At 36.8% G+C, this 25641-nt stretch overlaps 1 protein-coding gene across 2 annotated transcripts in view; it reads left to right on the forward strand.

Annotated features, from left to right (window-relative positions):
* Nucleotides 1–20190, forward strand: part of EPYC (epiphycan) — a 29653-nt gene extending 9463 nt beyond the window's left edge. The window contains exons 1-7 of one of the 2 annotated variants that reach the window (XM_056516009.1): nucleotides 1580–1752; nucleotides 3910–4090; nucleotides 14164–14317; nucleotides 16705–16863; nucleotides 17391–17593; nucleotides 18360–18455; nucleotides 19684–20190. In XM_056516009.1, the coding sequence (XP_056371984.1) occupies nucleotides 3923–4090; nucleotides 14164–14317; nucleotides 16705–16863; nucleotides 17391–17593; nucleotides 18360–18455; nucleotides 19684–19854 (951 nt within the window). In that variant the 5' untranslated portion in view covers nucleotides 1580–1752; nucleotides 3910–3922 and the 3' untranslated portion in view covers nucleotides 19855–20190. Of the gene's footprint in view, nucleotides 1–1579; nucleotides 1753–3909; nucleotides 4091–14163; nucleotides 14318–16704; nucleotides 16864–17390; nucleotides 17594–18359; nucleotides 18456–19683 lie in introns of those variants that run through there. The other variant, XM_056516005.1, reaches the window with a different exon arrangement.
* Nucleotides 20191–25641: the final 5451 nt, after the last annotated feature.

A 25641-nucleotide genomic window follows, 5' to 3' on the forward strand; every position in this document is an offset into this window, starting at 1 on the left:
AAAAAATCTTTGTATAAAATATATTCTTTTTCAGACAAGTTTCTCTAGCTCTAACAAAAATTAGAAACCAAATATTTGTAAGTTAATATTTGCCTTCAATTAATTTTACTTGCTTAGTGTTTCTGGAAAACAAGGCTAGCAAAGCATATTGTATTCTGACAGCATACCACTCAAGTCAAAGTTAAGATGCAGACACAAAGTGGTTTGAGGTCTTATGAAACAAAAAAAGCAAACTTACAGACCAAAGATACAAAGGTTTCAGACCCTAGGTCTCAGTATGCCTAAATCTACTTAGTTGTGTAAGAATGAAGAAAAACATTAATGATTATAGTAATAACTTTTTCCTTCAATAAAGAATAAAAAATTGAGATATTTTTCACAAATTAAAGCAATGAATGTTGGACTTGCCTAGAGAGGGTATGTTTTGTAAGAGCATTGCAAGCAACTGGAGCACTAAATTAAGGAGTAAACTGAGGCTATTGATCTGAAGAAAGAGAAGAGCAACAGGACACAATAGAGTGGTGTTTTCACTGCACATACTGCCCTGCCAGACATCTTGGATTCTTGCTACAAGGCATGTGGCTTAAAATTCGTGATGTGCTTTCAGTGCCCCATGCAAATTTGGTCCAGTAGGATGCCCTTATTGGAAAAAAAAAATTAAAATTGCTGTGGAAGTTACATAAAGCAAAGGGAATAAAGTTTCCTTAGCACATTGGAGCCTTATACATGAATCTTACATCCTTACAAAGATACAGGAGAGATTCTGTTGCTGGATCTTGACAGCATCAGAATATACAATATACACGTATATATATATTATAAATATATATATATTTATATGTATATATTTTTATGTATATATATTTATATGTATATATATACATGTAAATGTATATGCAAATATACATTTCATTGAAGAGTTGGGAAAATTATTAAAATATTCAGAGGAACAGGTACATGTTGTACAAATATTGATAATATAAAAGTACAGAATTAAGTAGGAACTGATAATAAAAAAACCACAATAAATTAAGAAAAGAGCTTGACATACTAATATAGTAAAACTTTTTTCTGGTGTAATAGAGCACATTATAGTACAGTGTATGCCCATCATTTGCAGCATAGGATAGAGGTTCACATCTATTAAGAAAGTGGCATTTCCTCTTGGAAGGAAAACACTGGAAATAGTATATTCAATGAGCATTGCTTCACAAGCACTTACAGAAAATAAAGGGGGGAAAAATACCTCTGAAAACATACCAGATAATACCTGCAATAGAGGGAAATTCATTAAACATTATCACTTATAATAAGTCACAAAATAGAGATGTCACATAAAGGAAAAATGTTAATATTTTGCTAAGCCTTGATTTTGGACACCGACAAATTTGCATTTATAGGTTACCAGGTGATACAAACAAGTTGTTTTCCAGAATACAACTGAGAGAATTATTGATATATTGGTAGGAGCTGCAAGAAATTTGGGAGGAAGGGGTAAAAAACCTGTCACGTGAAATAAACGCCATCTCCTTACAACAAATCTTTGTTTGGCCTTCCAAAAATTCAGTTCAGCAAAATCACATGTAAAGGTGCTGGAAGTCTGAGAAACTCCCTGGGCTGAGGTCTTCAGCTGAGGGTAGGAGCTGTGCTACCTCCCACAGCCCCAGGATGCCACTGCCATTGGTCAGGGGCTAATAGCACTGGCTCTGCATCCCGAGCACTCCATCCCATTTGAGACAGTGGAAGCTACAGGTAAGTTTTGGCACTTCTCTCTTAGTTGAATTTTTATCACTGGAAATGCTACTGTTTGTTTTATTTTATCGTGCTTAATACTGATTCAGAGCTCGTAGATTGTGCAGACTGTTTATTTTTCCCTGGATAGGTCTTAGTTCCTTCCTGTGAGAGGTGTACATAATCTTCATCAAAATATTTGATCTTACAGCTACTGCAGATGCCAATATTCCTACAGTGCATTCCAATATATTACACGAAAGAGAAATAGAGACGCACAAACCCTGCAAATTAGGGCAGATAATATAGCCATAGGTAATTTTTTTCCACAGATATTTGCTGATTTTGTCTCTATTTATGCAAAAATTCATAGTTATCAAGACTTATACCCTTTAAAAATCTTTTATTTTTAAGAGTTGTGACATGAAAACAATTTTGCATAGTGAGCAATTTTTTATTTAAGAATTGTATTTACTGAGAGGAAAAATTACACCACACATGTTAGTACCACATTTTGGATGGATAGATAGCACCCTTTATAGCTGAATTGTCTGGGATAAATGACATGGAAAGGAAAAGCAAGACCAAAACCAATTCTAGCAAAAACAGGCAGCAGAAAACATAAGGACACACAAGAACCTCATAATTCTAACATTCTTGCCTATTTCAGAGATTGGTTGCATTTTTATTTTACTTTCTTTAATTTTTTGAATAAAGCAGAATACTTTAGTAATATTGGAAGCTAATACTTAAAGGTGAAATTCATCTAAGCTTTCTCAAAGGGAAGAGCCAGTGACTCTAGCCTCTTCCAGCAGCAGCTGAAGTCTTTCTGAATAAAGAAAATGAGAGAAAAATGAACGCCTTGTGTTACTGGCCATCCCCAGAGGAATTTCATATCCTCATGCCTAAACCAGCTTTATAAAGACCTCTTTTCATGAAGCTAAAATTCAGCTTCTTGCTCAGTACATACATTAAAAAAAAAAAAGTCTCATGTATTTCTTATACTTTATTATAAGTAGCTACAAATTTGAATTTAAATACTTAAGAGTATCACAACATCACATAAGGAGTACAATTAATTAGACTTATGCATTGCTCATTATCACTGTGCTTTTGGTGAAATAAAGGTGTAAGTAAAGCATGCTAAATAGAGCCTTGTGTCAGGCATCTTATATGATAATCACTTACAAGGAAAAGAGAATGTATAAACACTAGTGCTCAAGCCTAGAATAGATTTTCTACCATTTTACAAAATTCTGGAGCTTAAAATAGGTGATAATTAAATTTTACAGGACTTTAAATGGGTGCTAATTCAATGTTATGATTCTATTTTCCAAGAGGAACAGGTGAATACACTACACCACAATTTGTCACTACTTTAAAAACAGTGTTGATTGAATAATAAAAGATTTCAGAGTACTGGTGCTACTGCCACGGGGCTATGGAGAACATGCATTATTTTTTATTTTGGTTCCAAGACCTTTGCAAAAGTATGGTCCAAATGTGCCACACCAATTAAAATTATGTTTTGACAAAACAAAAGATGGGTGAAAAGTGTTTTGATTTGTTTATCTAGAGATAACAGTTTCTAATGTTTTCTAATAGGATGGTGTGGGAGGGGGCATTTTTTTTTTGTTTGGTTGAGTTTGAGGTTTTTGTATGCTTTTTTTTTGGGGGGGATTTGTTTTTTGTTTGTTTGTTTGATTCCATTTAGGTTTTTGTTATGGAGGAGAAATATAATATTACATTGTTATAAATTCCAAAAGAATACTGATTGTCATAAAGACAAGTAATATAATAATTTACCTTTCCTCTAGTTTCTCAAAAGTTCATACCTAAGTGCAATCAAAATAGGTGAAATTAGATGAAAGGGGGAAAATACCATTCAGACTCTTTCTCATTGAAGTCAGTTTATTTTTACACCAATAAAATTCAATAGGTCTTTTCTAAATTGTATGACCATGAGTATGGCCAAAGCAGCCCACAGAATTCTCAGATCTAGGGACTCTTAATGAAGAAAACCAAATTAAACCACTGAGTCGCCATAAATAAATATTAATAGTTCATCAGAAATATTGTGGGTTTTATATAAAAGTGCTGTACTTGTGACATTAAATTGTCATAGATTCCTTGTCAATACCAGAGTAGCTACAATCTGTCCATTTTCTTCTCTTTCAGAAAAGAAAACAGAATGCAGACCTTTGTAAACGTTTTTCTGGGATTTTTTATCTTTGAGTCTGTTGGAGCTGCCCCTCTCAGTGATACCATAATTTATGATTCTGAGTTCTATGACATACCACTTGGAGAGCTGCCTCATCCATTTGCCTATGATGAAAACAAGCAGTCTGACCAAATAGAGGTAATTAGAACTTCATTCATTCTGTCATTCCAAAGTGCATAAATGCAGTAGTTACTGATCAGTTTTTCTTCACCACAAAAATACTTATCAGATAAATCCACTCATGGTTTCTATTGTCTTTGCAGTTCATTCACTTTTTCCCTAGCCTAAAACCACAGCCAAAATATATTCTGATTGTTTGGAGGTTTATTTGTGTTAATCTTTAAGAGTAGGTGAAAGGTACCATGCTTTCCTGAGGTCTCCATGCAATTCCACAAATTCTGTTGAAGATTAACATTGTGATTTATCTGTCTGGGTGATGCATGGAGGCAGCTGAGACAGGATTTCCAGCATTTCCCATTAAATGAGGTTGTAAAATGCTGTTTCTTTAGGTTTATGCTCAGTATGAGTATTTCAGGTGATAAATGCTAATGCTTTCTATTGCTGTTAGGAAAGTGCAGAAGGAAGAAAAAAGAAAGGGAAAGCATTTGAATTTAAACACAGGGAAGTAAGACAAATTACTGAAGAATAACTGTTGAAATTCTGATACAGTATGAGCCAGCAAGATATGTCAGTGGCAAGGGACTCCACTTGTTGACTTAAATGCTTCTTTCCTCTTTTACAGTCCTTTATTTCTTTACAATTACTAAAAGGCTACATTAATTTTATTCTCACCCTGCAGATTAGACATTGGCACAACTTCCCTGAATGTAATATAAGCACTCTGTGATTCAGGAGTATCTGTGATAGAAGTTGAGTGAAAAATACAACATTTAAATAATATGTATTTTCATTTTTATGCATAATATTTTAGTACATTTTCAATAAAAATGCATAATTCATGAAAATACAAGCCTTTGAAAGATTCATGGTTACAGCAGGAGGGACAGGAGTTACTCTTTCATCAATGTGAGATAGAAATTTGATAACAGCTTTGAAACTAAAGCACCAAGAAAATTTAAGAATAACTATATTCCGAAACAGGAGAGCTGAAGAGATAAAAATAATCTTAAAGTTAGGGCTAAGATCAGAACCTTATAATATATAGGAAATAAATTTTCAGTTTAAGACGGACTGAGAAGAACTCTGCTGTAAGGAACTTACCTTGCCTTTGGCCTGTTTCCCTTGTGCCACTCTTGTGCTCTACTTGATTCTGCTTGAGCTTGCTTTCCTGATAAAGTCACTACCAATTTTAGTCACTCTGCTCTATTTCACATTGATTAATTAACCACAGCTTGTCTCTCTTTGCTCTTGGAAATAAAGTCTTTATCATTCCTACAGAAACAGCTTCCTTACCAGAAATGGGAGAAGTTATTTTGAATGAGCCTCATCACTGAGTTTTTCTCATTCAAACAAATTTCTTAGTGAGGCATTGAATGGCAGATGAGATTCTCCTGTGCTGTGCTCTCTCTGTGAGGTCCTGTAGCACCAAAACTTGGGGTGCCCCTTTCCAAGTTTCTGAGTGAAGGCCAGAGATTAACAGGGCTTAATTGTTCTTTTTCAGCTGAAAGGAAATTCAGGATAACTGATGTTGCACCCAACAAGAAAATACATTAAGAGATCCCAACACAGGTTGTTTTTTTTAAAAAAGACATGGAGTAGGCAGAGTGAGGGTAAACTGGTAAGCTTCTTGTCCAGAGCAGGATTATTTTCCATGACAGAGTTCTTCAGACATCCTTTTTAAAATTCATCAGGTGAAGTTCATCCATCCCAGCAGTTGAACAGTTTTTGCTTTGCATATGGATGGACCTCCCTGTGAGAGCCTTTTTTCTCGTAGATGCTTAGCCAAAATCTTTTTTTTGCTTACATTCCTAATAACATGTACCACCCAAGAGAACCCTAAGCATTCATGGTTCCCCATATCCCAGGAGATATCAGTGGTCAGTGCTGTAGAAATCAAGCAAATTTTATAGATATGTCAGTGTACTGATATATAGGACATGTCAGTCTTGCAACTTATATTTTGATCACTAAATATTATCTATGCCACTCAAGTTTTAAGCAGAATACATTTGATTTCTTGATTGTGGGTATGACTTTACTGCTTAAAATCTTGTTATCATAACGATGTGAACAGCACAAGTGGGTCTATGTGTAAAATTCAATATTTATTTGAGGTCACAGGTTAGTTTTTATTATGCATAGTTTACATGATGAGCAATACCACAGAGACCCAGACAAACAGCAGGCCTTCAACAGATCTAGCCTGTGTGCAGTAACTCTTTAAGACTTATATTTCCCTTTAGAGAGCTCTGAATCATGTCTTCAGACTTCTGAAACAGTGAAGAAAAAAACTCAAATAGCATTTCCTGTTGTTGCTGTCTTCAATTTAAGATTTTAAAATTTAGTTATGTGCAAATAGTAGTCATTCTGTTTAACTCATTTTTAGACTCATTGGCAAAATGCAAACTTTGCCAAGGTTGTGTATCCAACTGATTTGCTGAAGGTGCAGGAGAGTGACCAGTTCTAGTACTTCAGATGCATTTAGTGTGCTATTTCTGTTAATTTCTATGTGAATTAATCACCTGTGCACCTCAAGGAGTTAAACTAAAGCACTTGTGTCAGTATGTCCTTTTCCAGACCATTAGGTACATTCAATGTGGAATCACCAAAGTGAGGAAAGATCTAAAGATAGTTAGAAAGAGATTATTTCCACTCATTTTATCTGTTTAAAATTAGGTTTAGTTTCCCAAGACCATGCTCCAAGACAAGATATCTGTTGAGATGGGTTGCCAGGTGACCATCAAGATGCTTTCTCACTCTCCCTTCTGAGAAAGGCAGGGGAAGAAATTAAGGTTAAAAACTTGTGAGTTGACATATAGGCAGTTAAATGAAGACAAACAAAGGTTGCATGCAGAAGCAAAGGGAAACAAAAGATTTATTCTCTACTTCCCATCAGCAGGTGAGTGCCAAACACTTCCAGGGAAGTAGGACTTGAGTATGTGTAGCAGGTGCTCCTAATGACAAATACAATAATAAAGCTCATGCCTCTGCCCTTGCTTCCTCCTTTCTCCCAGCTTTTATTGCTGACCAGATGCCATATCAAATATCCCTTTGCTCAGCTTGGGTCACCTGTCCTGGTTGTATCCCCTCCTGAGACCATGACCACCCCTGCCCCACTGGTGAGAGGGGACTGCTGGAGAGACAGCCTTGGTGCTGTGCCAGCACTGCTCAGCAGCTGTGAGCCCTGGTGCATTATCAACACCTTTTCAGCTGAGAACACAAAACACAGCACTGAGGGATGCCACAGGGAAAGTTAATTCCATCCCAGCCTGACCTCATACACCTATCTTCCTCAAATAGCTTTTGATGAACCCTAGACATCTGTTTCAGGGTTAGTATGAGAATTTCACCTTAATACAGTTAACTAAGCATCACTGAATCCAACTTAATGATTTCCTTTCTACTTCTCATACTCTGGAAGTATTTTTTCTTGTGTAGAGAGTATGTGTGTATCTGAAAACGTTTTTAGATAATGGCTCTTGATAGTCTTCCACGAGAAGCCTTTTTTTGTCATAGATTCTAGGATAATCTTAAGGTTGGGAAAGGTTACTTACACATGGAATACTTTTTTAAATGCAAATATTTGCCTGGGGAAAGTAACTGTAGCTGTGAATTATTTGTGAGAATTGTATTGAATCCTCAATGAAAGCCATACGTTGTCATGTGTTGGGTGACATTACAGATTATAAAATCTATGGTTTCCGAGATTCCAGGTTAGTCAGACACAGAAGACCTAGCTAATGCTTTACATCCAAATGGAAATTATTGCTGGAAAAACAAGTAATATATCACTCAGAAATAAAATGTGCATAGAGACATTAAGATAGCAGTATCAACTCTTTCACAGACAATGGCTAAAAAAAGGCAGCTTAAAAGAAAAACCTCTTATCTAGCTCTTCAAAGAGAAAGATACAGCAAACAATTGCCACAGCTTGTAAGTGTACAAGCTTTGTGTTGGATTTATCTTCTGAAACAGACAGTAACAACAGCATAAACATGAGCTGATGTATCTTCCTTTTTCTTTACAGTTCATTAGTATTTTGAATTAATATTTATATCCTCATAGAGTCCAGAGGCCACGGTCAAGACTGGGTCTCCCAACTACTCTGAAAACATATTCAAAGAGAGATTTGCTTTCTCAGAATGAATAGAATCAGACCAGAATCTCAAAGGAATTCTTTTGTGAACTTCTCACTTTTTCCTTCTTTGAAACTAAAACTTTGTTTGGACAATATCTCAGAAAAACAAATTGTGGAGAGAGATGCTTATGTACTCAGATTCTGTATGTACTCATTCTTATGCATTCATCAGCTATTGATGCCTAATAAAATGGTACTGCAATTTTATCACAGTGTCTGTTAAACATAATCAGTCGATTTTTCTTTAGGTAGGAAGAACTAAGAAAAATAAGAAGTAAAAATATAGTAATATCAGAAATCTATTTTCATTGCTAAGATAGGGTATCAACTGGGCTGAAAAGCAAAGGAGCATTTAATTAAGAATGGTTTGCCTAGCACTGAATAAGCAAAAAAGCAAGGGAGTTAAATATAGGTTGGTCTGAGTCTGTTTACACAATAGAGGTGAGCTGTAAAGTATGATTCACAAAATATTCAGAAGAAAAACACAGTGAAAGTCTAATATTTTATGCATTTTGCTTAGCATTAGTTGATAGCTTGTTGAATTTGAATCAAACTAATAATAGGACATTTTGGTGCCTGCACAAAGCTCAGAACTTGAGTTCCACACACACATTTCCCCATGTTTGTGTGCATACACACAAACTGTCTCTCCTGTGGGCATAACATGCATGAAGAGGAGCCACACTTGAACAAGAACTCACTCTTGCCATTCTGCAGAGTTGAGTGAGGTTTACAATGCTGTTCCTATCTTTGCCATAGGTATCTGATTAAATAAGAGACTTCAATGTGAGTACACAATGACTTTTCAGGACATCATATACAGATTTTAAAAACATATTAATTTGTACAAGTAATGTACAAATCAGATAGCCATATAGTTGATAAGAGAATCAAATTTATCTTTTGAAGCTTTATCCCCTAATAGGAATTTTTCTAGTTTTCCAGAAAGGTTTTGACTACAGCTCTTGTTATTCATTTGTCTGCAGAGACTAAAAAGTCTATTCCTTTTTAAGACAGAACAATAGGAGAAAAGAAGCCTTTAAATGCAAAATTCAAGAATAAGTATAGGCCACTTTTGGAAAGGAAAATAAACCTCCCTGCCCATGGCAAAGGGGTTGGAAATAGATGATATCTTAGGGTCCCATCCAAGCCAAACCATTCTGAGATTCTACGAATAACTTCTACCATAATTAGATATTTTCTTGTAAGCCTTTGGTAGTTTCAGAACATCTATGGGAGAAACCAGTTCCTTTTGATGGGTCAGTGTGTGGAACAATTGTCCTTTCAAGTATAAAATGCCTCTTTTTAAATTTTGAATTTTTATTTGTGTATTACATGTATTTTTTGCAGTAAAAGAAACACTGAAACAGAACACTTCAGATTCTTCTGTGGATTTAAACTTATCACATGTAATACATAACTTTGATCCTAAAAGATGTAGACATAAAATAGACACATAAAAAAGACACATAAAATAAACTCCTGGGCCTCTCCTAGTCTTTTGTTTGTCTTGCCTCCTTTACTGTCAATGGTGAGATACAGATACCTAAAGAGCCCACCCTGAAAGGAATTCTGTAGCCAGTGTCTGGAGCTGCTTTGCAGAAATTTTGTCTCATTCTGTAATGACAGTGAAGTGTCATATAAACTAAATGCCCAGCTTATGGATGGCAAGTTGCAAGCTGGATTGCATCAATTGCATTTTATCACTTACTGATGTGTTCTGATTTCTGCATTCTTGACTTCTGTAACTTCCTGTTCTGAAAGTGCCTCTGAATTGGCCAGCCACGCTAAGAACTTTCATTGGAGAATGGAGACACCTTGGATAAGTATAGGATGGGAGACAAAAATAGGTACTTCATGCAGTCTTTGGAAAGATACCACTGGAGGTTTGCATGCTCTGGGACTAATCTGCACTGGTATTCTCTAAATCTCTTGATTGATTCCAAAGACAGAGTAGGGTAACTATTAACTGCATAGATGTCTAAAGATAGGTGATGTGATACCCCTTCAGTTTTTTCTTATACTGTGTATTAAAACTGTCTTGGAAGGCAGATTATTATTTGAATACTTGTAGCTATTGGCAAATAGAAACATACTTTATTGTATTTCTCTACAATGTTCTTCCTGCTTTGTGATTTTTCACAAAGAATATTTCTTAAAGTAACAAATGAAATACAAGTCCACTCCCTGCCTAATTCCAGGCTCCCTCCTCCCTCCAAAGAGCCCTATGGAAAATAATGCCATTAAGTGATATACAATCATTTATGTTTAAATTTTTATTTTTTTTTTAGCAAAGTCCAGTTGCCAAAAAACTCCAAACATCTGGAAGATGAGAGATTATTCTGTACAGTATATAGTCCAAGAAACATCTTTGTCTTGTTACAATCTTGCATGATTTATCAAACTTGTAAAAGATAACTGCATGGATCAGATGACCAATAATGGGAAACAGACTTTTGCCTTTAGGTCACTGGTTCAAGTCCAAGTTATGTACAGCAAGAAAACACTGCTCATGCTCTGGGTCTGGTATGTAAAACATATATATCAGTGAACTCCTACTCTGTTAAACAGTATAAAAATTGCAACTACATTAAGTCAACGTCAGTAATTTTTATTTCCTCATGAAAATAAGAAACTGTGGGAGACAGAATAAATAATGCTAACTACTTGGAACAGTTTCCCTAAACCCCAGACTTTGTGCATTTACAGAGAAACTTTCAACTGGGAGAATTTCAACTGTGTATCTACAAACCTAGGTAACATCCAAGAGAGAAAAAAGGGTAGAAATAGAAGTTAACACCTCTGCTTTGCTACCCAGCAGCTACAGTGATTAATCAACTAAGAACCCTCAGAAAGCATAAAGTAAATCACAAATCCCAAGATAGTAAGTTCCATAAAGTATGCCCCAGATATTCAGAGAGGTGGCAGTCAGTGTAGATGATCGAAATTCCATAACAAGTGGAAGGAAAATTATCTTTGGTCTATCTTTGCCTATTTACAAAGTCTATCTTGAAAATACTTTTCTCCAGAATATTAGCTTCAGTACAGCAAAAGCATAAAGACATGAACAGATCTTGAAATCTCCAGATTTAATCCTAAAGTTCAGAAGAGGGATTCTTATCTGATTTACACAAATGTAGTGAAGAAGTAGACAGCATGTGCAAGAACTTTAGTGCAGTGCTAACCTGGGTCAATAAAAGTCTGGAATGTAGCTCTCCCTCTAGGCTTCCTCCATTTGGAGAACAGCTGTCCCATTTCCTTTGTTCCCAAAGTGTTCTTTTGATTTGTCCCCAAGTCCATTCCTGGCTAAGCTGTCTACTGTCAGTGCTGCAGATGGTAACATTGTGTTGCATTGTCTGTGCAAAATGACAAGGTACATCCTTGCTCTTACATCAACTCAAGTTACTCAGTTCAGCTGAAGGTCATTTTACTCATTTGATTACCTTGTATTTTATGAGGTTATGACCTTGGCAATGGTATTGAGGCATTTTTATCCATAAACTCATATTAATAATAGTATCTGTGGCATAGTAGAATATAACTGAACCACATACAGAAAACCTAAAATGTTCTTAGTCACCACGTACAGAAAACCTAAAATATTCTTAGTTAAAATCTGAGCCTGTGTGGTTCAGAGTGCTTACTGGTTTTTTATTGCTTTCATGTTTTCTGTCTTCAATGAAACTAATTCACGTAAAATATTTGAATCCACTGCCATTATATAACGTAAACCAAATAATTTATATGCAAAAAGTTGGATTTTAGGTAGTTATTTAGATGTTCCAAGGCAATCTGGGATCATAATGCTTAATACTTCTTGTAATGATATATAGTTATGGTACAAGATAGTCTGTTATGAGATGCAAAGTGCTTTTTCCAAAATTTTCACAGTTCATAGAATCATAGAAATGTTTGCATTGGAAGGGACCAAGATCTTCTTCTTCCAACTCCCCTGCCATAATCAGGGCCACCTTCAACTACCCCAGGTTCTTCAAAGCCCTATCCAACCTTGCCTTGAGCAAGGGGTTCCATAACTTCTCTAGGCAATCATTTCCAATGCACTAGAACCCTCATAGTAAATAATTTAATAATATGTATAATTTCAGCTTCAAGCCATTCCCCCTTGCCCTATCACTACATGTCCTTCTAAAAAGTCTTTCTCTAGCTTTCTTGTAGGTCCCCTTTAGGTACTGAAAAGTTACTATAAGGTCTTCCCAGACTCTTCTTTTCTCTGGGCTGAACAACACCAACTCTCTCAGCCTGTCTTCATCTTCTTGGCCCTCCTCTGGGCTTGCTCCCACAGGCCCATGTCCTCCTTGTGCTGGAGACTCCAGAGCTGTATGCAGTACTGCAGGTGGGGTTTCACAAGAACAGAGTAGAATCCCTTGAGCTGCTGGTTACATAGGAAGTGTATGCACATATATAAAGAGATTCAAATAGGGGATTCCATGCTTGGAATCCAGATGTCAGGTGTTTCAGTTCCTTTAACTTCTATAATCTACATACAAAATCAAATCTTAAAAATTCTAACTATTTGGCCAGTCTGGATGCAATTACTTTTTACCTGTCTTTTACAATTGGAATTTATTAACACTACTGTGATTGATTTCAACAACTGGCTCTTCATGGAGACAGCAAGAAAGCAGTGGCTGTGGGATGGTCTCAATAAAGGGGATGCTTGGTCAGGTGAAAGATTAGGGATTCAACAGTTCTGCAGTGGTGTTGTGCTAGAAAGCTGCAGTGGATGAAAACTGAAGCAGAATTTTGGGCTTTGGTGCCCTTGCACTTGGAATAATGGCACTGTGACAAAATTCTATATTTGGCTTAGAAAAAAGATAAGGAATGCTATGCACAGGAGTGTAGCCCCCACAAGGTTAAATTCATTGCCTACATTTTTAACAGTACCTTAGATGTGCAAAACCCTAATTAATTGTTTTGGATTTAAAGAATAAAGATTGCAATTTCAAAAGGGGCTCTGGCTCAGTTGAACAATATTATTACACATGGGGAAATGAAGATACAGAGGGAAAGTAACTGGCAAAGATCACACAACTATGTCTGGGTGATTACAGAAAACAACTCTGCCTCTTTGCCAACACAGAACCCTCTGAAACAAGCCTGGCAAATCTGCAATACTCTTTTTATGAGCAGTGATGTGATACAAGAAAATTGTTATATCTTAATTTTTATCTAGAATTGTCATATAGGCAGATCAACAGAATGCACTTTTAGAATGAAAGCTGAACTGACAAAATTTACTTCTTTGACTAATTATGTTCAGTGCAGGACAAAAGAGTAAGTTTACTAGTTCCATACAAGGATCTTTCAAATTTTATGTGTTTCAAAACCAAGATTTTATCCAATATTTTTATCTATATCAATTTTTTTTCATGCTACACAATACAGCTACTGATGAATGAAGTTAACCAGAGTCATTAACATATTAGAAAATTGTATGTGAAATCAGAGTTCAGAATTATTTAGTAATAATTTTACATCATGTAAGTATTCTGAGCAGAGCCTGCACAGCTATAATGGATTTGGATTTATGATGATACAATTTTCCATTTTATGGTAAATGACTTTCACCTTTTTGATATTTCACAGTAAATTTTCATTCTTCACACACAGTTTATCAATTTTTATCACAAATCTAATTTATCTTTAAATAAATATGAAAAAATAATTTTGCTAGTATATATTCTCAGTAATGAAGTGTATGCATGTGTGCACACATAAAAAACATTTAAAACAGAGATAAAATTTGAATAAATATGTTGGATTTTCATGAATTGTTTATATATCAGAATTCATTATAGTTCCTGGATAAAATGCAGCTCAAGCACTATACCTCAGAAAATATGTGACCTCTAGTGGGAGAATATGAATAACTTGAAGAGAAACAGCTTCCAAAGGAAGTAAACAGTAACATTTCCTTTTAATTTTCCCTAGACAGATGTTGGGGCAGAACTACCTTCTGCAATTCAGGAGAGTTTTTCTTCTGCATCACTGACTGAAGAAACCGAGGATGAAGTGTCAACACCAAAATTAATTGACGGGTCTTCAGCACAGGGGTCAGGGGTTCTTGGACCCCAGACTAAAGATGGTTAGTAGGAAAGAGAATTTTTTTGTGTGTGCAGCTTTGATTTTGAGCACACCCATTTTATTTACTTTTATAGTGAAAACGAAGTACATAATTTCTGTATGTCTCTCACTGAAGAAAGATACAACATGCTGATCTTGAATCCACCAAAGTCAGACCGGTGCCTAGCCAAAAGGTTTCCACACTATTCCACTATGAAAACAACTGTGCCAGTGAAGATTTACAACTTGAAAATTTGCTGATGGCTGGCAATGCTACCTGTACTTGTTTTTCTGTCTTAGATTTCAATACTATTATCAACTGTCTTTACTTATAATGATTTGCTATGTTTTTTATAAATGTATTCATACAAATGAAATATTGAAAAAATTTTGACCATGAAAACCATAAACTGAGAAACTTAAGGAAAGGGAACTACTTAGAACTTTTTAGTGAAGATGATTTTCAGTTCTTCTGACTATCTATAGTGAAATAAGAGCTTTATAAATCTTTCAGGGGAATTAAAATTGCAAAACATAATCTGTCCCTCTCCCACACAAATTTTGCACAACTAATTTTTGGTATTTATCAGGAGTTCCTCTAAGTTACAGTAGGTAAATCTCACTAGAATTGTCCATTGCTGTGAGGGATCTTTGTGTTTTATGGCGGTCAACATACAATAAAGGAAAATCCCACTTTTTATTATGCCTAACACTACACCTGAGTGCCATACAAGATAAATGAAATGAAAAAAAAAAAACAAAAAAACAAAAAAACAAAAAAAAAAACAAAAAACAAAAAACAAAAAACCAAAAAAAAACAAAAAAAAAAAAAACCACCAAAAAAACACCCCAAATATAAACCCCAGAGTTTTCAGAACAAAAAAAAAAAAAAAAAAAAAATAAAAAAAGGCCCATAATTTTTTCAACTTTGAAAATTACAAGATGTTACAATATGTCCTATAAATATTATTTATGATTAATTCTGTATCTGTCAACATTTTTGAGTACTGAATGGAAATCAAGTAGTGCATCAGCTAAAGAAATGCTCAAGACAGTAATATATCAAATCAGATTTCTCTTGTGTCTTCCTTTTTTTAGCAAAATGTTTTCCTGTCAGACATTGTTGCTATTGTCCTGATACTGGATAGAAGACTACAAGGCTCAGTAACATTAAGCCAAGCTAATTTTTCTTGTTGATAGTTTTTTGAATCCTTCTCCTACCTCTGGGTTTTTTCAGTGTCCTATGTCTATGTCAGACATAGGTGAAAAATACCACTCTTCCAAGATCAAAAATAGGACAGGGTGAAACTTTTCCCCCATACTATAGTACTATATTGCAATATTATGAAAACATATCAGCCATCCTTAACTCTGTATTAATTTAAGCCTAGATTTGCTGTGTCAGACCTCCTCTCTGCAGCCAATTTAATCTGTCCTGTGGAGAAAGTTAGGGAAAGCACAAAAATATCCTTATCTCTCTAGCAATTGTATTCCTGGATGTCCAAGTAGAGATTATCACATAAAAATAAAAGAGTACTCTGGTTACTGATTCTTTAATCTTGCCTCAAAATGCACCTCAGTAACCTACAGGTAATTAGGGCGGATTAAGAAGGTAAATCTCTCATCTAGCTACATCTGATTTAGACGAAAAAACTAATCTGCAAGAAAAATGTTTTAATATTCCTGAATTATTCTACTATCCTATAAGTAACAAGATCAAAAAACCCCATCTGCTACAGAGAGGAGGAAAACATGAATCAGAAAAGTATTTCTATGGGATTAAAAGCTGATAAACAGATGTTGATTAATACTCATAATCAAGGAAAAGATATATCAAAAAGTCAATGTCAGAAGTTATACAGTCTGGTTATTAAAACTGTTAGAGGTACGCCTCTGCCTGAATTAAGGTGCAAATGAGACCATATGCCAAAGTCAATAGCATGGATTTCATTTAATAGCAAATGAGAGGGAGAAAGACAGAGGTAGAAAGAAATATAAACAGGGAAGAAGAGAATAAGAGTGACAGAGGGACAGATGAAGCAGAAAATATCATTCATCAGCTATTATTCATCCATCTAGATGGAAGTATACACCTGCTAGCTTAAGGGGAAAATTACTTCTGACTGGTTGCTGTCAGCAGATATTCTATTATAGTCTGAGAAAAAATTTATTAGAACAAGTTAATTGTTCTAGGCACAGGGAGAAAAATAAATTAATTTCAAAAATAATTCAATCACTTTACTGTTGCAATTATATGATTTGGTGACCAAAGCAGAATGGGAAATGAACTTTACCATAGAGAAAGTCTGATCATTAGATATTCATGTGAACATTCCATTGTAGTAATTTATGTATGATTTTTATACATGTCCTTTCTAACTAAGTGTTTTCTTTTAAATTCCTTGATAGGTCTTCCCACTTGCTTTTTATGTACATGCCTAGGGACCACAGTCTACTGTGATGATCGTGAGCTTGATGTTGTTCCACCATTGCCTAAGAAAACCACGTATTTCTATTCACGCTACAACAGAATCAAGAAGATCAGCAGAAATGACTTTGCTAACTTAAGTATGGATAGCAGCATCATTGAAATCAGCTCTAATTTTGATTATTTCTGGCTCATATCAACCAAAATATAGTGATATATATTCTATATAATATTTGATTATGATAAATTATACACATAAATGCACATGCATTTTGCTACTTTGGAGCACAAAAAGTCCATATATTAGGTGCAGATTCTCAATCAAACTTTTGAATTATTATAAATAACAATGATCATTGATCTTTTTGGTGTTACTTGCAATCATCTTTAGAAAAGTAATAAAACCCCCCAAATATTCAATTTAATTTTTTTTAATTTGAAAAAGTGCTTCTTTTTATAAAGAAGTCATTATATCAAATTTCTTATATATAAGAAAGTGTTGAAATAAAAAAATATAGAACAAGGTGGTAGAAAATATGTTTATTTTCCTTTAAATACTATATTTCCAAACAATAATTTTTAAGATTCCCGAATGACACAGGTAGGGCTTTTTTAAATTTCAGGAAATACATTCTTATAAGTCTGTTGTATCTTATTTGTCTGCCAGACCATTTAAAGAGGATCGATTTGACTGCAAACTTCATATCAGATATCCACAAGGATGCCTTCAGAAGATTGCCCCAACTTCAGGAGTTGGTGCTCCGTGACAATAGGATAAGGCAACTCCCTGACCTACCATCTACCCTAACGTTCCTTGATGTTAGTAAGAACAGGCTTGGTCGCAGAGGGATACCAAATGAGGCATTTAAAGTAAGTTTGGGTGTGATGGAAAAATCTTTTCTTCCTCTCCCCAGAGGGTGTGGTTAGAAGTGCAGCTTATTCTCATAAGAGAGATGCTCCAGTCCCCTAACCATTTTTGTAGCCCTCAAATGGACCTGCTCAAGGAGCTCCATGTCTCTCTCTTGTCCTGGGCTTGACCAGGGCTAAGTAGAGGGGCAGGATCACCTCCCTTGACCTGCTGGCAATGCTCTTACTAATGTACTCCAGGACTCCTTCTTTGCCACAAGAGCATTGGTGGCTCATGGACAGCTTGCTGTTCACCAGGACCCCCAGGATCTTCTCTGCAGAGCTACTGCCCAGCAGATTGGCCCCCAGCCCATACTGCCGTGTGGGGTTATTATTTACCAGGTGCAGGACCCTGCATTTGCCTTTGATGAATTTCAGAGGAGTTCTTCTCAGCCCATCTCTCCAGATTGTTGGGGTCCTTCTGGGGACTGGGCAGCCCTCCGGGGGATTGGCCACTCCTCCCAGCTTTGAGGAGGCATCTGTTCCTCCACCCAAGTCATTGATGAACATGTTAAATACTGGGCCCAGCACCAAACCTTGAGGGACAGCATTAGTGGCAGATCTCCCTAGACTGTGCCATTGATTATGTCCTTCTGGACATCATTCAGTCAGTTCTCAATCCACCTAACTCTCCACTCTTCCAGACCACACTTCCTGAGTTTGCTAAGAGTAGACTATGAGAGAAAGGGTAAAAAGCCTTGCCCCTGGTTTTTTTTCCATCTTCCTCTAGAATCTGGATGATCTGCAGCATCTTTATATCACTGACAATAACTTGGATCACATTCCATTGCCACTCCCTGAAAGCCTCCAAGCTCTTCATCTTCAGGTAGGCTACAAAAGAAATGGCTCCTTATATAATGCTCAAATAGTATGCACAACTGGGAAGGGCAAACATTTGTCTTGTAGTGTTTCTTCTGTTTATCCAAAAGTATTCTTACTTGACTAAACAAGCTATGGGAAACATAAAATTAACTAGTGATTGGAGTCTTTAGAAAAAGTAAAATTTAGCTCAGCTCAGCATTAATTTTCAGAATTTGTAATAAAATACCTTTCAAAAATCAAATTCTAGAATTACTATTATCTAATAGCTTCTTTCTGAATTCTTCCTTTCAACCTTTCCCAGCTCTGCTTCTTTCCCTTTATCTCCTCCAGTACCAATTTACAGTTTTGTTTATCAGATATTTTTACTTATTACATCATACAGAAAAACTTTTCAGTAAGGAATGTAATGTACCTCACATCATTTAACCTCTATCTTTCAGTAAGTAAATTTATTGAAAATCTCTGCCTCCTAGCTGACTTCTTTTCACCTGTTTGTGCCTGTAAATTAAATATTCAGTGCTATGTGCGATAGAAAAAAGTTAGCAAGCTGGACTTGTCCTATGCCAATATTTAACTAGCAAAGGCATGGAAAAGGGAAGAATTTTCAGACAGCCTTCATTTTAGGTGATGAACTTTTTAGTCCCAGTTTCCTGACAATGCTGTATTCCAGCAATTCATTGTTGAGAATGGTTTGCCTCAAGAATGGAAGCTCAGTGAATATAAGGCATGTAAGAGCAATTTAAATCAAAGGAATAAAACCAAAAGCATTCAATTTTCCCAGTAGATATACGGATGTGAGTTAAACTAATGTGAGAGGGCTTGGGGAAAGAAATTGTCACAGATCAAATTAGAGTTGTACCTTTGCAGGTTGAGGCATACTAAGATGTCAAGATGATAATTATGTTGCTATGATTTTTTTTACTCGCCTATCGTGGATCAAATTTGTCTTAATAAGGCTCTTCACTATAATTTGGAAATGAAAATGGTCTATACTTCTACCAGGTTCCTCCTTCAAAACCTGTCTCTGCTACATAGTTTGAGTTACTTCGTTTTGAAGCTTTGCACTGGCCAAGAAATTTTCCCCTGCTAGGAAGATTTCTCTGTTGATGACTTGCCACCACAATCTGGCCTTGAGTTCAAGCGAATATCTCTCTAGACACTGAAAATACTAAAAAATTACTTTCAGGTAACTATTCTGAGAGCTGCTTTTTTGTTTGTTTGTTTTCTTTTAGAACAACAACATTCAAGAGATGCATGAAGATACTTTCTGCAAAATGAGAGATTTTACTTATGTGCGTAGGGCTCTCGAAGACATCAGACTGGATGGTAATCCCATCAACCTGAGCAAAACACCCTATGCATACATGTGTCTGCCCCGTTTGCCAGTTGGTAACCTCATCTAAGCTTTGACAGCAGCCAAGACTGTCATGTGCTGTAAGAATCTCTAAAGAAAAAACACTAACTCACTGCCTTATTAACCAAGATGAATTTATACAAATTTCATTGATTTGGGAAATATTTCTGTTAATATTGGAATTGATTGCTGAGATACTGAGAAGATTTTGAAGCACTAAAATACAATTTCATTATCTACCCAACTGCAAGTTATTTAGCAATATCGAGAAAAATACAAAAACAAAGCAAATATCAATTTTTTTTTTTTCTGAATTGCTCAGATCTAGTGTATGAATTCTAAATTTAAGTATTTTTACATATTAAAGTCCAACTATTCATGGTAAATCAAGAAATAAAAATAAAATATATAATTGATAATTTATTGGTGTTTATTTTAATTAAATATTATTCTCTCAAAGATACATCCATTTTTTTATATTTCTTTCCTTAAAGGTTCCTTCATTTTGGAAAAGTACTAGCAATATTCCAAAAACCATGTTTTCTTCAGAAAACAAAATCTTTCCTTGAATCAATAATGAAATATAGAGCTCAAATCTCAACTGTCAGATTACCCTCCCATAATCTATCTGTGTTTTTGCAGCAATAATTTATCTTTGTAATGCTGATGAGACCCAAAGCTGTTTTCTGTATCTCTGATAAACTCGCCTGACAGATTATGTGGTAATAAAAATCTCACATAAGATAGCTTATTTGAGAAATACTAGGTTTAATTCTGAATAGAAAATGGAAAAAAAAAAAAAAAAAACAAACTAAAAAAAAAAAAAAAAAAAAAAAAAAATCCTTTTTTCATATTTACATAGAGAAAATTTTGCATTTTGATCCACTAAGGACCAGGATTCAGAGACCGAAGTCACAAATCACCTCGTGGAGCTCAATTTCCAATTACTTGACTCTCAAAAAAAATCTCTGCTTTGCTGTTTCGCAGGTTTTCCAAGTAAAGATTAGAAAATTTCCCTCTTGGGATTGTTTGAATAACTCTTCTCCTTTAGTGGAGGAAATTTAATACATTTTTCTAGAGAGAAAGTCCCCAGGAAAGATCCAATAGATAAAACATAAGTACCTGCTCATTCTATTCTATAGTGACAAGCACCAAATTATACCTGCACATCTTCAGTGATAAAGGTTGATAAAAGACTTTGGGGGAAAAAATTCCTTTTAACATACAAATCAACCTAGACAATCTGGTATTTGTTTCTTATCTAAGTTCCCTTTCATCTAGCTGAACATCATCATTTAATATGCAAATGATAAATTTCTATTGGGCCAGACAATGGAAATTGTTCACAGAGAGCTCACTCTTCACCTTCACTTCCACTTTCTAGAAATGAACACACATAGAACATCAAACAGACTAAAGTGAGTACAGTTTGAACTGGGAGGAAGAAGGTGAGGTGAGGTAAGGGTAGGATATGGAGTGATATGATGAAGCAAGAGAGTGTTGAGAGCAGAGCTGGATCATTCTTGTTCTCTCCTGTCTTGCTGAAAGGCAGAGGGAGAGCAGCAAAATTCCAAAAGACCCTAGCTGCATTTAGTTTTATTTCAAGAAATTCTAGCCTTTCCTTTCCATCTACATGCCACCTCTCATGCCATCATCAGTCGTCATGTTCCCAGCAGAACATGTGTGCTCAGGGAAAGATAAAAATTCAGAGGTTGGGAGGAGATGAGGGGGATCACTAAAGCTCATTCCACTGCAGTGGAATTAACCCCTGAGCTCTCTACAGAGGTCAAGCTCCATGCCATGGGGATACTGCTCATAGCACATTTGTTTCAGGGAAGATGCATTTCTGTTGGAGAGGTCAAACCCTGTTAATCATGAAGAATATGGTACACCTCAATTATACAAAAGAATATGGATGTTCAGATGTCTGTTCCTCAAGAATATTCTATGGTCAAACCTGCAAGACTGCTTTGCAAGATGCTCTCAGATCAAGGACAGCGAGATAAGGGTATACGGTAAATAAAAGACAACTATTGTGCTCCAGAAGTCAAGAAATACTGAATGAAATATAATCTCTCTAAACTTTGCCTTGGAAGAAACCACCAAAATCACAGAGCAGAGCTTCCTCTCTTGAGTAGTGGTCAACTGTACTTATCTAATGCAGACCTTATTCAGTTGTGAAAATCTAGCCAGGGAATTGACAGGTTTTATGAATCAGCCCCTGAGCAAGACAGAGACCTGTATATTTTCCTTTTTTTGTGAATGTGCATGTGCTTTCCCTTACCACATTAGAGTGTTCTCAGAGGTAATATAGTTGCTGTTCTTCACACTTCAGATAACAGTTCAGAGGTTAGTAGCAGCAACATGCCAAGATTATGTTTAAATCATGGATGGGCCAATCTGCTACAGCTTTCTAACATTCCTGTCCAGGCACATACCTAAGTCACGGAAGTGAACAGAGTCCTCTCTCTTTAAGGATAATTTCTTGGCCTCTGCTGGAAAGACAATGTTCTTAGGAAAGCTCCTGTTAGTGAATCACAAAAGTAAAACCAGTACTCATTTTAAAAAAAAAGATTGCTATTACATTTCATATATTTTATCTTCAGTGGAGCAGTTGTGTGCTTAACAACTTTTAAGAATGTCTGCAAGGACTTTCACAGGAGAAATTAAGAACTCGTGAATAATTTCTTGGCCTGTGGAGCTGAACAGTGCTGGGACAGCATAAGGTGTCTGAAACAACAGAGCTGTCTAACCCTTGAGATCTTCTTGGTAAATTCTGTTAACTTGGGCTTTTTGGAGTGATGCAGCTACTTCTGCTGCTGGGTTCTGGTGCTGGGAAGCTCAGCTGCACAATCCATTGACCAGTACAAATATTCCTTCAGCCACAGACTCGACTTGGGAGACCCATGAGAATCTCAGCCATGTAATTAGTTGAAGTTACAGGGAGTTGATGTAAAATGTCTAGTTTCTATTAAAGATCTCACCTGAAAGTAAAGCCATGAAGACATGTTCTGCAGAAAGGCTGAAGCTATCTGGGTTCAACAGGGAGACAAGTTATGACATTAAATCAAACTTAAAATTGTGAAGATTAAGATGTGTGTCTGAAAAACTTTTCCTTGATGCACTGGAAATGTATTCAAAAGAAGTTGTATTTGCTTAGACAATAGGGGTCTCCAGTAAGCACCTTTGATACCTCACTCAAAGCTGATCACAGATAAGGGAGCGTTATTGGCTAAACAGGCTGCTAGAGATATCTTTGATTTGAGAAGATCCCCAGAATGCTATAATCTGACCCAGAGATACATAACTACAGAACCTGCTAGAGTTAACATTATAAGCCAGAAATCTTTCCAAAAAGTCGTTGTGGTCAATGAAAGCACCAATCTGCCGCTTCTTACATGGAGTTTGGGATCACAAACAGTACCTGGGATCTGGGATAACATCTAGAGTCACCTTGATCAAGAGAAGACTGTGAAACTTCCTTTTTTTTCCTTTTTTTCTCTTTTTCTTTTTTTTTATTTTTTTATTTTTTTATTTTTTTTTTTTATTTCTCTGTGGAGCTGGGCTCAGAACTGTCAATATTCATAAGCAAAGGCTAAAAAAAAGGTCTTAGGCAGATTACTGTTTCAATAATGTACAGGTTCAGCTAATGATTCCGTGGACCGCTACTGCCATCGTGTGTTGATAAATAGTGACACAGGAAATCATACCAAAGCCTGACACTAAGGGTAGATGAGACTTGTCTTTACTTGTTTGGTAAACTTGACCCTGTGCACATTTATTTTCCTTTCATCTTTAACGAAAACTGAAGGAATGGACAACTCTTTGATGATAAAAACAAAGGAAAATTATGTAAAATATGGGGTTTTTTGTTTGTTTTTTTTTTTTTTATTTTATTGAGGGAGTTGTTTGTTTGGCTATGGTATTTTGCTTAGGGTTTTTAAATCAACCTAAAAAATTTAAAAAGTTAAAAAAAAGGAAAACCTCCTTTTTGTATAGCATATTGCAAACAAGTATTTTATTTATTTTAATTTTATTTATTTTAATTTTTCTTATTTTGTATTTAAATAAGTAGACTATAAATGCCATCAGAACAATTTATGTTGCCGGGCATAGTACTGTACAGATGGTCTAATCATTAAGTACAAAAATTCAGAGTCTTTGATGATATCCAGCAGCAAAAGATGAACATTTTTATCTGGTCTAAATGTGGATATGCATCATTTACTATGAAACCATAAGCCTGGTCTGACACTATCAGTGGATGGAGCCTAGAACAAAAACCCACCTATAACAAGGCAAAATGTGCCAACTTCCAAAGACAAACACAGACCCAAAAATTCCATCCTTGTCTTTGTGTGGTGAGAATGAGGACACCCTTTTACTCAACCTAGCTGTCACCTATAAAGCTTTTTTCTCCCACCGTAACAGGCACATTTTAAAAAAAGAAATAATGTTTTTATTTTATTTTAAAATACACATCTCTGGCAGTGTTCAAGGCCAGGTTGTGGCTGTCGAGGAGCCTGGTTTAGTGGGAAATGGATGATCTTTAAGATGCCTTCCAGGCCACACCATTCTGTGATTTATTAGTTTTTATTCTATATCACAAAAAAAGCAAACAAGAGGGATTCTACAAATAGTACCTGGTGTTATGTAAATATAATGTGTATAGAAAGCTAATCTTGAGATAAGCCTGGCATGATATGCCTATACCTGACACACTAAAAAAGTAGGAATTCATTTCGACAACTGACATGAAGGGCTGGATGCAGGATTTTGAGTCAGGAGGGCAAGCAAGGCTTTTTGAAGGTGCTGACTTTCTGTGCCAGATGGTGACACCCTTCTCCACACCCTTCCTCACCAGGTGCCCAGGACAGCGTTCCCTCAGTCCCACGAGGTGTTTGGAGGGAAGCCCAGAGCAGGGCTGGTGATGGTGTCGGGGTTGGTGATGATTTCTGTGCCAGGGATGGATTTGTTCCAGCGAGGCCTGGCCTGGGCCTGCAGGCCCCACGCAGGAGAGCCCCTGCTGACTGAGGGACTGTGCCCTTGTCACCGGCTCCGCTGGCTCCTCCAGGCAGGGCGGCAAGGCAGTGTGTCACAGACTGCCCGCACAGAGAGCCTGTGCAGGGCAGCAGGCTGTCAGCATGGAGAGCCCAAGGCACAAGGCGCCCTCGCAGGTAAACACCCCCCACGGGGCCATGACCGCAGGGCTAGGCCGCAGATGGAGGGAAAAGCAGCACAGCTCCCCCAGCCCTGCCATGCTGCTGGCTGCAGTCACTGCTGGGCAGAGCCAGAAAGGTCAGCACAAGGACAAGAGACCCAGGCAGTGCCAGCAAGTATGGGCAAGAGACATGCTCATGGTGCTCCTGTGCAGCAGCAGGGCGGGCAGCAGGCCACAGCAGGAATGGAAGCACAGGGGCAGTAGGCACGTTAACGGAGATGAGCAACGGAAGAGAGAGAAGCAGCTCATGGAGCAGGACCCCTGTGCACCTTCCTCCAAGGGCTGTGAGAGACAGGGTGGCCAGCACAGCAGCCCTGTGCACGGACCACAGCAGAAGCAGCCTGGGAAGGCACAGCGGCAGGATCACAGGAACTGGGAGCAACCACCAGCACAATGCACTGAGCCCCTCCAGCAGGAGCAGGCAGGTGGGCAGAGTGGCAGCGACCAAGTGAGAGAGCTGCTGTGGAACGCCAAGAAGCGCTGCTGGATCACCATCTCCCGCCTGCCAGCAGCAATGCTGCAAGAGGCCAGGACGCGCCTGCGGCCCATGAACCTGGCCGGGTACCGCCTGCCGGGCATGTGCACACCCCACAGCAGCAGCCAGCACTTCACGGG

This window comes from Oenanthe melanoleuca, chromosome 1A (assembly GCF_029582105.1).
Source record: "Oenanthe melanoleuca isolate GR-GAL-2019-014 chromosome 1A, OMel1.0, whole genome shotgun sequence".
Lineage (NCBI taxonomy): Eukaryota > Metazoa > Chordata > Aves > Passeriformes > Muscicapidae > Oenanthe > Oenanthe melanoleuca.